The 12,997-nt window shown below is 36.7% G+C and overlaps 1 protein-coding gene across 19 annotated transcripts in view; it reads left to right on the top strand.

The window, feature by feature from the left end:
• mboat1 (membrane bound O-acyltransferase domain containing 1) overlaps positions 1-12,997 on the top strand; it is an 86,721-nt gene that overhangs the window by 62,583 nt on the left and 11,141 nt on the right. For 13 of the 19 annotated variants that reach the window (XR_015510605.1, XR_015510603.1, XR_015510606.1 and 10 more), the window contains 4 exon segments: positions 1,661-1,756; positions 7,750-7,805; positions 7,905-7,959; positions 8,199-8,391. Coding sequence is in view for 12 of the 19 variants with exons in the window: in XM_087286191.1 (XP_087142317.1) it covers positions 1,661-1,756; positions 7,750-7,805; positions 7,905-7,959; positions 8,199-8,391 (400 nt within the window). In the remaining 7 variants the exon portion in view is untranslated. 19 annotated transcript variants of the gene reach the window in all.

The raw sequence follows: 12,997 nt of genomic DNA, 5'->3' as shown, positions 1-12,997 counted from the left end.
AATCACAGAGCTTGCACTAGTTAAATTTTTTATAAAGCTGCGCATTAGCGTCGGCGTACGCACTTGAAGTGCAGTTGAAGTATAAATCAGCCTTAAGGCATTAGCTAAGAAACTGGGCCCTATCATCCACCTGGCCCAATACCTATTTCTATGACGTGTTGCTATTATCAGACCATAATTTTCCCATTTTCCGCCACGTTCTTTAAATAGCAAATCCATTTGCGCCACTTTGTGGACTCATGGGTGTTTCGGTCTAGATAAGAGGTGTGTTAAGGCGCATTGCTGGCACGTTGCTCTTTTGAGGAACTAAAATAGGCCGCACAATAAACCAGCTGAGAGGAGGTCTAAAGTCCAGCGCAGAGCGCGTTAGTTGTGCATCTCCTTTACATATTGCTTAATACACACAGGATGTACAGCAATACACAAATATCTTTACAAATTAAAAAGAATTAAAGGATTAAAATATTACAAATTTAATTTTTCTCTACATAAATATAAAAACCACTGCTTTCATGCCTTCTTCATCATGACCATTTGCTTTTGTACAATGTTATAAATAGTAGTAGTAGTATTTATTATATGCATATTTATATTTGTTTTAATATAAACAAGCTTATTTGTCCACCTGTCAGGTTTTAGACCATATGGGGCATACCATGTGTATTAGGACATAACTTTTCGACCACACTTCACTTTTATTATTTATTTATTTATTAGAAATAACAATTTAATTAGACCTGAATTTAGAAATAGTTTTGAAACAAATCTTTGCGCTTAATAAACAAAATTAATTATGTAGGCTAATGGATGTCTGTGCGTAGGCCTACAACACGTTTCCTTATCAACGAAAGGCTCATTCTTTATCCTCACGCTGCAGATGCTCTGCTTAACTGTTTTCTCGCTAGTTAAGTGAACTTACAAAGTCCCATGCACCATGGAGCGGCGCAACTGACTCTTAAGTGGAATGAGAGATGAGAATCTGATTGGTTTATTTTCAAAACACACCCATAACTAATTAAGAGAATAAGCGCAACCCTGTTAGCCCATGTGCTGCCGCGCAAAGTGGATTTTTCCGTCCTTAAAATAGCAAAAGTGGATTCAGACACGCCCTTAATGCTTTTGCACTTTGCGCCTAGATAATTAAAATAGACCCCAGTAATGTCAGCTAAGATAAATAAATGCTTTGTGTAGTGGTCATTAAATTGAATTTAGTTAAATTAAATTGATATTATTACGCTGCCTTTGGGAATACTTGATTCTGATTCTGATAACAACTGCTAAATAACACAGGCTCATCCAGTAACTTTGATTCATAGAATTACCTGGAACGACAAATTTATATACTAACACCTTCACATAAGAAGTTTTAACTGATTGATTGTTTGGCGCCATCTTGTGAATTAAAAATAAAACATAGTAGTTTGTTTATGCTTTATCCACCCAGTTTAGTTTCTGTCAACCCCTGTCAATACAAGTGTATGAATATTATTAAAAGGCACTCTTAAAGTTATAATAATAAATCATTATTCTTTGTATTTTGAAGTGCTCATGAGATCAATATTTAGCATGTTTATTTTTTACAATATATTAAATAACAGATACGTAAACACTTAAAATTATATAATTATAATATTAAATTATTATAATTTTTTTATTGCAGATATACTATGGTTGCATCAATCGGATACCTAACAGCTTGCCAAGTGAGCAGAGTGTTCATATTCGACTATGGCATCCTGTCCACAGATTTCTCTGGGTGAGGAATTTTTCTCAGGGTAAAGTTTTTCTTTTGTGTCACTTCAGTTCACTATGAGTACTGCTGCAGTAAAGTTGATTACTTTTTCATGACCTGCTTGAAATGGGCGTTATACTCCCAAATGCTTTTATTTCTGTAGATACAGCCTCTCCCTGAGGCTTGACTTTCTTATCTACCAGTTGTGTTAGTTTTCCTGAGCTGAGGTTTTGGTACACACCCTTGGATAAACAAGATGAGATAACACATATAGCGATGACGTTTACCTGCATAGGCTGTCAATGCCTCTGTCACAGTTTACACTCAATTGTTCGACTTGATTTAAATGTAATGATGATTTAGATGTTGCAATAATAAAAGAAAAATATACTGTTGAAGTATTAGCCCCCCTTTGAATTTTCTTTTCTTTTTTAAATATTTCTTAAATGATGTTTAACAGAGCAGGGAAATTTTCACAGTACATCTGATAATATTTTTTCTTCTGGATAAAGTCTTATTTGTTTTATTTCGGCCAGAATAAAAGCAGTTTTTAATTTTTTAAACACCATTTTAAGGTCAGAATTTATAGCCCCTTTAAGCTATATTTTTTCCGATAGTCTACAGAAAAACCATCGTTATACAATAACTTTTCTTATTATCCCAACCTGCCTAGTTAACTTAATTAATCTAGTTAATCCTTCAAATGTCACTTTAAGCTGTCTTAAAAACATCTAGTAAAATATGATTTACTGTCATTATGGCAAAGATAAAATCAATTAGTTATTCGAAATGAGTTATTAAAACTATTATGTTCAGAAATGTATTTTCTCTCTGTTAAACAGAAATTGGGGAAAAAAAATAAAAAGGGTGGCTAATAACTTAAGGGGGCTAATAATTAACATTTTCTGCCTGTTTTACCGAATAATGCTGTCTTGTGTCAAAATGACCAATGTCATGTGACAACTCTTTAACAGTAAGTGTAAAATATGTAAACAGTCTATAAAGTATAACTATTGTTCTGTTATACTGCTGACACCCACACTAGATTGAGAGAAATGGGCTGCAGCGGGGGAATAATGGGTAAGGACTTGTTCTGTGTGTTTGCCTTGAATTCTTGCCCAAAATCATGTGATGACTTTCATCTATGTGGTTAAGACAGCATACAAAATAAATGATGTTAACTTGGATCATACTCTAGTAATCATTACAGTGAAGTACAACATTTTTTCCCAATTTAAAACAGCCTAAATGTGCTCCAATAAATGCTTTTGTCTATATTTTCTACATTGTCATACCTCAAAGAGAATACTTTTTGGTCACACTTTAATTTAATGTACAATTTACGCTATTAACAAACCATTAACTAGGACTTTTCTTTCAGTAAACTACTAATTAGCTGCTTATTAATAGTAGGTAGTCGTTGGGTTTAGGTATTGGGTAGGGTTAGGGATGTAAAATAATATCATATTTTATTAGTGCTAATAAACAGTTCAGTAATAGCCAGTGGCTTAATGGTTAACATCGTCTCACAGCAAGAAGGTGTCTGGTTCGAGTTCTGGCTGAGCCAGTTGGCAGTTCTCTGTGAATATTGCATGCTCTCCTTGAGTTCATGTGGGTTTCCTCCGGGTGCTCTGTTTCCCTCACAGTCCAAAGGCATGCACTATAGGTGAATTGGATAAAATAAATTGATCGTATTGTGTGTGTGAATGTGAGTGTATGGGTGTTTCCCAGTACTGGGTTGCGGCTTGAAGGGCATCTACTGCTTAAAACATGCTGGAATAGTTGGCAGTTCATTCCGCTGTGGTGACCTCTGATAAGTCAGAGACTAAAGCCCCGGTCAGATCACATGATTTCTATTGTCGGTTACGAAAATCCCTGTCAGATTATGCGATCATGTTGACGTCATGTGCCTACTGGGTGTTTAAGGCTATTTCGGTCATCATACAGTAAACATCCGTCATCTTCTCATCAGTGACATGCATCTAAACAGTCTCTGGGTCAATTTTAGACATTTTCTTAGACATTTTTAATGCTTCTAAACGGTTTACTGTTTTTATCAAGCGTCCATGTCATCGACTTTCGCTTTAAGATTTAAAGGGCTGGCAATGCATCAGACCCCCTTAAGTGGTTTCGTTTGAAAGTGTTGAATCTATATTTTATGCTGATATGCATTACTTTGGTTTTAATTGTACTGTACAAAAGTTATTTACACTTAAATACACAGTATTTTGGATACCCAAGCTAGGTATTTTACATTAGTTCATTTTTATAATTTCACATGGTTCATATATGACACATGTACAAGTTATAGCTCAAATGAAAGTTCTTGCCGGTCCTCATACGGTTCTAGCATTCTTTTTACTGAATTATATTCACATATCAAACAGTTGTCGAATGAATCGCAGTGTTTCCATGGCGCAGAAGTGAAAACAATACATTTATGATCAATAAGCAGCCCCAGATAGCACAGACAGCTGTCATCTCTTACCTTATGCTGTGCGCTTCAGGGCCATTTCTCCTCTGTTTTTGAGGTGATGTGCATAAGTAATCCTTTTATATGTCTTATGTGGTCCAAACACAGTGAATTATGTTTGATCAAACAAAAGAATGGTGAAATATGAAAACAATGATCAGTCCCTGTTGCTTGTACAGCACCTTTTATCAGTTGGAATGCAATAACCTTTGCATAGATTATGGTAGAGACATTTTTATTTTTTCCTATGATTACAGACATGTGCAGGAACCACCAAAATTATTACAGCAAGCTAAACCACACAGAACCTAAAAGGTACACTTTCAAATTTGAGTTTATAAAAAAAAATAGAAAAAGCGCCTCTTTTTTTAGGTGTTTATTATAACACAGACAACATATACAGTTATTTTAAACACTTTCAATAGTGTTTATAAAAATTCAAAGGGTTTTCTTTAAAATGATACCAAATTTTTGCATTTACACCTCTGCATGTGGATTTGGGAAGCTTTTAAATTTGGGTAGGCAAAATCCAGGCAGAAATCCTAAAATAGCAGAGCAGAGTTTAACTGGATAACCAATGATTGATCTTATCCACCCGTGACCCACCCATAAGTAAATATGCAGCCTATTTTTGATTACCTGACCGCTGATTAATGGCATCACCCGCAGATATAACTGAGAAATTATGCCCAGTGTCACCCACATGACGGAATTCATCGTGAAAAACAAGATAAAAATTAAACATGCTAGACTTCCTGCGATGGTGTCATCAAGCGTCGCAGACATGGTGTCGTGAACTATGTCACATCACAAGAGAAGAAATTATTAAATCTTGTGTCACGATGCTCATTTGTCGATTACAACACCCTACGTCAAGAAAATCGTGTCAAAATCGTGACAAATTCGTGGGATCTGATCGGGGCTTAAGTCGAAGGAAAAGGAATGAATGTCACATTGTAACATGTAACATGAGCCCATCGTATGTTTTATTTAACTTATGTTTAAACAAATGCTCAAAACACTGATTAAATCAACAGGCATTGCTATTAAAATGTAAATACATGGCTTTTTTTTGTATGACAGCTAATTTAATAAGCATTGGAATAACAAGGGGCACAAAATTATGCTGATGAATTATCCCAGAAGGCCTTTTGTATAACCAGAAGCAGTGTGGGAAATGATGTGGAAGAACTGTGCTGCCTAAGTCTGTGTAATCCTCCTCGAGCGGGAACCGTGGGTTGTAGCACGGCATTCAGAGCTGGATTGTAGTGGCATATTGGGAGCCGAGTCTGTCCAGTTTTTTTTTCTAAAGAGCAGACAAAGTCATTAGTGGGATGTTTGTATAGTCACTCCTCTGGCAGTGAGACTCTCCTCTTTATATCTGTCCTGTTTATTATTAGGGTTAACAAGGAACAGGTCTTTGCCACTCTTCATGCATGTCTTCTCCCCCTCGGGTCAAAAGCAGATGTTTCTATCCTGTCTTTTCCCTCACTGCTAATGCTAAGTAGCAACACCATAATGTTAGCATTTGTTAAGCATTTTATTTATTATACAATTTCACCTTCATCTGAAAATTGACAGAAGTGCCGCCTCTGCAGGCACCACACAGAGGGAAGGCAATTGATTACAATTTCATGATGACGGCACAGTTGAAGTCAGAATTATTAGCCTCCCTGTATATTTTTCTCCAATTTCTGTTTAATGGAGAGAAGATTTTTTACAACACATTTCTAGTCAAGCCATCATAACAACTAGCTACCAAACATCCAAACCACAATGCTAAATCTTAATGGGTTATGCTAGACAGGGAACTAGGAACTCTTTGGATTCTTTAATTTCTCTGTTTGACTTTAATTTCGTATGCATATTCATATAGAGTTAACAGCAGAATCTTTCTTCATTTGGAAATGTAATCCCCACAAGGATTTGATTGGGTCTTCTTGGGTCTTCAAATTACTTCAAGGCAGATTCATTCATTCATTCATTTTCTTTTCGGCTTAGTCCCTTTATTAATCCGGGGTCGCCACAGTGGAATGAACCACTAACTTATCTAGCACGTTTTTACACAGCAGATGCCCTTCCAGCCGCAACCCATCTCTGGAAAACATCCATAAACCCTCATTCACACTCATTCACTATGGACAATTTAGCCTACCCAGTTCACCAATATCGCATGTATTTGGACTGTGGGGGAAACCGGAGCACTCGGAGGAAACCCACGCGAACGCAGGGAGAACATGCAAACTCCACACAGAAACGCCAACTAACCCAGCCTAGGCTCGATCCAGCGACCATCTTTCTGTGAGGTGACAACACTACCTACTGTGCCACTGCGTCGCCCACGTCAAATTAAAATACATTTATTTTACTATAAGTTAATTTACATTAATAATAGTCAAATGAATGCTCAAAATATACTTTTATCCTATCTTATAAATGAATCCAATGCAAACAGATGTACTTCCAATTGAAAGCATATTGTAACTACAGAGTACAGTGTAAATACTAGTTTTATATAGCTGACCTTCTACCTCATTGTCACAGATATAAGGATTATACATTAAACAGTGCTTAATAGGTGCAGTCTAAAAATACTGGAATGTACCAACTCAAATTTGGGGGGAAATATTTACAAAAACCAAATACTGGGTTAAATTTTATCTACCTTTTTTTATCCGTTATACATTTTATCCATGAGTTATCCATGTTTTACCTATATTTGTGTTGGAACAACCCAACATTTATTAGAACTTGTCCAGGATTTCTTATTTCATGGTCATACTGTAGCAACTTGTTGACAGAAATAAATTATATTTATTTAAATTTATGACAGGCGCAGTAGGTAGTGCTGTCGCCTCACAGCAAGAAGGTTGCTGGTTCAATCCTCGGCTCAGTTAGCGTTTCCTCCGGGTGCTCCGGTTTCCCCCACAGTCCAAAGACATGCGGTAGAGGTGAATTGGGTAGGCTAAATTGTCCGTAGTGTATGAGTGTGTGTGTGGATGTTTCCCAGAGATGGGTTGCGGCTGGAAGGGCATCCGCTGTGTAAAAATGTGCTGGATAAGTTGGCGGTTCATTCCACTGTGGCGACCCCAGATTAATAAAGGGACTAAGCCGACAAGAAAATGAAATTTAGGGGTGGCACGGTGACTCAGTGAGTAACACTTTCGCCTCACAGCAAGAAGGTCGCTGGTTTGAGTCCTGGCTAGGCCAGTTGGTGTTTTTGCAGTTTGCATGTTCTCCCTGTGTTCGCTTGGGTTTCCTCCGGGTCCAAAGACATGCTGTATAGGGCAATTGGGTAAACAAAATTGTATGCGAGTGTGTGTGAACATGGATGAATGTTTTCTCAGTACTGCGTTGTGGCTGGAAGGGCGTCCGCTGCTGGAAACGTATGCTGGAATAGTTGGCGGTTCATTCCGCTGTGGCGACCTCTGATAAATAAGGAACAAAGCTGAAGGAAAATAAATGAATGAATGACAAATTCACCAATTGATCACTCTTTATGACTAACTTCTTCATTTGTCTATTTGTGTGCTCCCATTTTCAGCCCTTTGATGATGATAACACAGAAAATCACTAGTCTCGCCTTCCAGGTGTATGATGGTAAGAATATTGCAGGAAAAATTGCCATGTCACTGATAATATATTGATTATTATACTGATATAATTATATTATACAATTATATTCTGACTGTGTTTCAGGTATGGGTCGAAAGCAAGAGGAACTTAAAGATGATCAGAGGCGGCTGGCTGTACAGTAAGAATTTTGAACCCTCATTTCTCAGCAGCAACCAACCACAACATCCTACCAGGAAAATCAGTTCGAAACTTATACTATCAGCTTGTACAGTGTTTAAAAATAACATTGTGCAGTGTTTTGGGAATAACAGCCCACAATACCAGTTAAACACTTCTTTTTTTAAATAATGAAACATTCCTATTGTTTAGATAATCTATATGTTCCTGTACTGAACCATCTATTTCTTTTATTTACAGCTCTAAGCCATCGCTGTTGGAGTACCTAAGCTACAATATAAATTTCCTGAGTGTCTTGGTGGGTCCCTGTAGTAATTATAAAGACTACGAAGAGTTTATAAAGGGCCAGCATGTCCAGCACAGGCTGAAAAGAGTGAAAGACGGCAGCCTGCAACAGAACGGCTGGGATAAAGTGCCTGAGCCATCGCCTGTGGTGAGACACAAAGACAAGTCATTTTAGACATTGCTTAAAGGGGTAGTTCACCCAACAAAAAATGTACATTTCCTCACCCTTAAGTAGTTCTAAACCTTTTTTTTTTCTTCTTCTGAACACAAAATAATGTTTTTAAGAATTTGGGAAACCATGGGTGACCCGGTGGCTCAGTGGTTAGCACTGTCGCCTCACAGCAAGAAGTTCGCTGGTTTGAGTCCTGCATTGAGTTTGCATGTTCTCCCAGTTCACGTGGATTTTCTTATGGGTGCCCTGGTTTCTCCCACCCTCCAAAGACATGCAATATAGTGAATGACTAAGCTAAATTGGCTTTAGTTTATAAGTGTGTGGGTGTTTCTCAGTACTGGGTTGCGACTGGAAAGGCATCCGCAGTGTAAAACATTTGCTGGAATAGTTGGCAGTTTATTCTGCTGTGGCGACCTATGAAATTGAGACTAAGCTAAAGGAAAATTAATGATTGAATTTGGGAACCCGGAAGCTATTGACTTGCATTGGAAATAATAATTTCCAACATTCTTCAAAATATCTTCTTTTGTGTTCAGTTATAGAAAGAAACTCAAACAGCTTAACAAAAGGTAAGTTATGACCACATTTTCATTTATAAGCAAAATATTTATTTTAAGAAATAAATGTATTCACTTAAGACTTAAGAGTATTTACACCGGCAATAAAATTCTGCCATCACTACTAGTAACTCGCCCTTTAAAACTTTTCTTCTGTGAAACCGGAAACTTGTAAAGTCATTTTATTGTGCTTATTTTTTGTAGAACTTGACATAACTTGCCTCATTTATATTTAATTGACTCAAATGAGAGCGGTTAGCTTCTTCTAAACTCCTTTGGTATTCCGATAAAGCAATTAAGTCACAAGGCTTTTGAAAAAAATGAGCATGAATACATGATCCCCGAATTAAATATTCATTAATTTGTGATGTTTTGTTGTGGTGGAATTGTTATAAGATGATAAATTCTTAAAAATGGGCGTTACATTTTTGGATGTTTTGGATCTTTTGAAAAGCATACTTTTGCAAAGTTTGCAGAAAGGATTTCTGCAGTCTGAATATCAAAAAAAAAAAAAAAATGAATTTGGGGTGGCACGGTGGCTCAGTGGTTAGCACTGTCACCTCACACAAGAAGGTGGCTGGTTCGGTTCCTGGCTAGGCCCGTTGGCATTTCTGTGTGGAGTTTGCATGTTCTCCTTGTGTACACATGTGTTTGCTCAGAGTGCTTCGTTTTCCTCCGCAGTCCAAAGACATGGGCTATTTTTATTTATTTTTTGTTTTGTTTAGTTTATTTGTTTACAGGGTCAAAGCTGCACATTAATAAACATTACTATAAAATGTGCCAGAATTAGCCAAGAATGGCTATTTTTCATCTGTAGACCCCTTACAGAATGTTAAAAAGGTTGGAATTAAGGCTATAGGGGAATTAAATAAACTAAATAGGTCATGATATATGTAAGTGTGTGTGAATGTGAGATTGTATGCGTGTTTCCCAGTACTGGGTTGCTTCTAGAAGGGCATCCGCTGCATAAAACATATGCTGCAATAGTTGGCGGTTCATTCCGCTGTGGTGACCTCTGATAAATAAGGGACTAAGCCGAAGGAAAATGAATGAATGAGAAATTTGAATTCATGTTTACTAAAGGACACTAAAAGCTTGAAGTGGGCGGGGCAGAGCAGAAGTTTATAGAAGCTAATCAGAATGAGCCTCATCACCAGATCATTGTCATTGTCCACTTTCGGTGTGAACGCACAGTTATCTCATGGTCCTAGCGGTCTGTAAGATTGAAAGAAATTGGCCACCATGGTGGTGCTGTTGTGCTTTTTAAGTGTATAAAAGATGGTCTCTTTGGCAATTTTACAGAAATTAGAACTATTTTTATATCATAAAATATAATCTTCACTCTGTTCGACTGCTTCTTTCATTAAATCTGTTAGGTATTGGAAATTGTTTGAAAAATCTACTTTGATAAACTAGCAAACTTAGTCCTAGGCTTTGAACTTTTGCATTTGGAAAGCTATAGCAAGATCACTTACTGTACCTCACCTGTGAAGACTTGTGCGACTGCTTCTCTCCTAATCTTGAAAATATTGCCTGAATCGTAGAGATGCTGGATTAGGATCGTGTAGAGCAGTGGTTCCCAACCTGGGGTCCGCGCCCCCCTAAGGGGGGCGCCAGAGTTCACAGGGGGGGGCGCGGGAGAGGATAAGTATTGAGGTAGAAAAAGGCATAAAAATGGTCCACTATTATAAAGGGCTTTGCAATTAATCGAAAATCCGATTTAGATTTCGGTTTCAAACGATTATAAAAAGCATTAATCGAGATAAATGATTATTGCATCATATTTCGCCACAGTTGTACACGTGTTGCTCTTAAAAGCGCGAAAGAGCTTATGTGTGTGTGCAGCACGATCACGCAGTAAGAAGCATGCAGCCGGTCAGCATTCACTCTCATTCACACACTGAGACGAGCAGAGGAGCGCAGACATCTAAAGTCATCTTAACGTGAACGCTTTAATGGTCAAATAGGTGTCAAAACGCGGTGTTTAGTGATTATTTACATTAACCCTCATTTGTATAATAAACAAACGAGTTGAGGATCAAAAGACGTGAAAGAGAAACCATTAAAGAAACAGCGCGCTATAATCCTTCTGCCGCCTGTTTTTATCATTATTAAACAAACATAACGAGAAAACCCTCTCTGCTCTTGACTGAAGGACTGCTGTAGCTAAAGTGTTTTTCTTACAGTGAAGATGCTTAAAGCACAGTTTGTTTCATATTTTTATTATATTGTATTCATTTCTCTTTCCTTTGCAGGGTGGAAAATAACTGTATGTATACAGTTGAAGTCAGAATTATTAGCCCTCTTGAATATTAGCAAACCTTTTCCTGCCCAATTTCTGTTTCATGGAAAGAATATTTTATTAACTTATTTCTGAACATAATAGTTTTGATATCTCATTTCTAATTACTGATTTCTTTTTGTCTTTGCTATAATGACAGCACATAATATTTTACTAGATATTTTTCAAAATACAAGCATTCAGATTAAAGTGCAGTTCAAAGGCTTAATTAGAGTAATAAGGCAAGTCATTATAACGGTAGTTTATTCTGCAGACAATCAAAAATAAATATTGCTTAAGGGGGCTAATAATATTGACCTTAAATTGGTTTCAAAATATTTAAACCTGTCTTTATTCTAGCTAAAATAAAACAAATAGAAGAAAAAATATTATAGGAAATACTGTTAAAATTCCTTGCTCTGTTAAACATAATTTGGGAAATATTTATTAAAAAAAAAAAAATCTCAGGAGCGCTAATAATTTTGACCTTAACTGGCAATGGTTTTGAATAATCGTGATTACAATTATGACCAAAATAATCGGGATTAGGATTTTTCCCAAAATCGAGCAACCCAAAAAATAAAAAATAATCTAAACACATGCTTAAAATTCCAACATAATAGTGAAAATAATTAAAATAAATAACTTTAAATAATTATTTAAATTTTGCTCACTCGCGCAATCTGCTTGTCAACGTGTCGTAAAGGCAAAATCAAAACAAAAAGGGCAGACAAACGTAAATGCAGTGATTCTTCAGAGGCGAAGAAAAAGATTAGACAGTATGACAAAGCCTACCTAAATTTTGGTTTTATTGAAGGCCAAGACAAGTTAAAACTGATTAATTAATATTTTCTATACATATTACTATATATTAATATTACACAAACACACACACACACACACACACACACACATATATATATATATATATATATATATACATACACAGTACATATGTGTGTGCGTGTGTGCGTGCGTGCGTGCGTGTGTATTTATATGGTGGGGGGGCTCCAATGTTTGTATATGTTTATGGGGGGGGCCCCAAAGAAAAAGGTTGGGAACCACTGGTGTAGAGGGTCGAATCGAGATCACAATGTTTTTTTTTTTTTTATATAACTCTACTGTCGTTATAGTTAGCATGAAATTCCTGCTTTTTTATGAACAAAAAAATATATAACATTAATGCACATCAACTCACCAGTAACTTTTTTTATGTATATGTCTCTGTAAGAAAACATCAGGAATAATTGGAAATCTGGCGACCGCAATAATCAAACCCTTGTGAACAACTGTGGTCGAAACCAAAGTTCACAGGAATGTGTTCTCTGGACTCGTTTCAAGCGGTGGACTCATTCCGATTGTTTTCGCTGAACAGCGTCATAGCTCATTACCATAAAGTTGACTTGATTTCAACACCCTCAACGCCCACACACATGAAGACGCGCCACACCCCTCATCACCACTGACTCACATTAAAAATAAATGACTTCCGGCTATTTTGATGCTTTCGCCACTTTCGGTGTGAACGCACAGTTATGTCATGGTCCTAGCAGTCTGTAAGATTGAAAAAAATTGGCCAGCAGGGCAGTGCTATAGCATTTTTTAATGTGTGTAAAAGATCATCTCTTTGGCAGTTTTACACATATTAGAACTATTTTTTTATACAATACATTTTACTCTTCACTCTGTTCAACTGCTCCTTTCTTTAAATCTGTTTGAAAAAGAAATCGTTTGAAAAACCTAC

The sequence above is a fragment of the Danio rerio genome, chromosome 16 (genome assembly GCF_052040795.2).
Source record: "Danio rerio strain M-AB ecotype USA chromosome 16, GRCz13ab, whole genome shotgun sequence".
NCBI lineage: Eukaryota > Metazoa > Chordata > Actinopteri > Cypriniformes > Danionidae > Danio > Danio rerio.
This window is presented reverse-complemented; position numbering and strand designations above follow the sequence as displayed.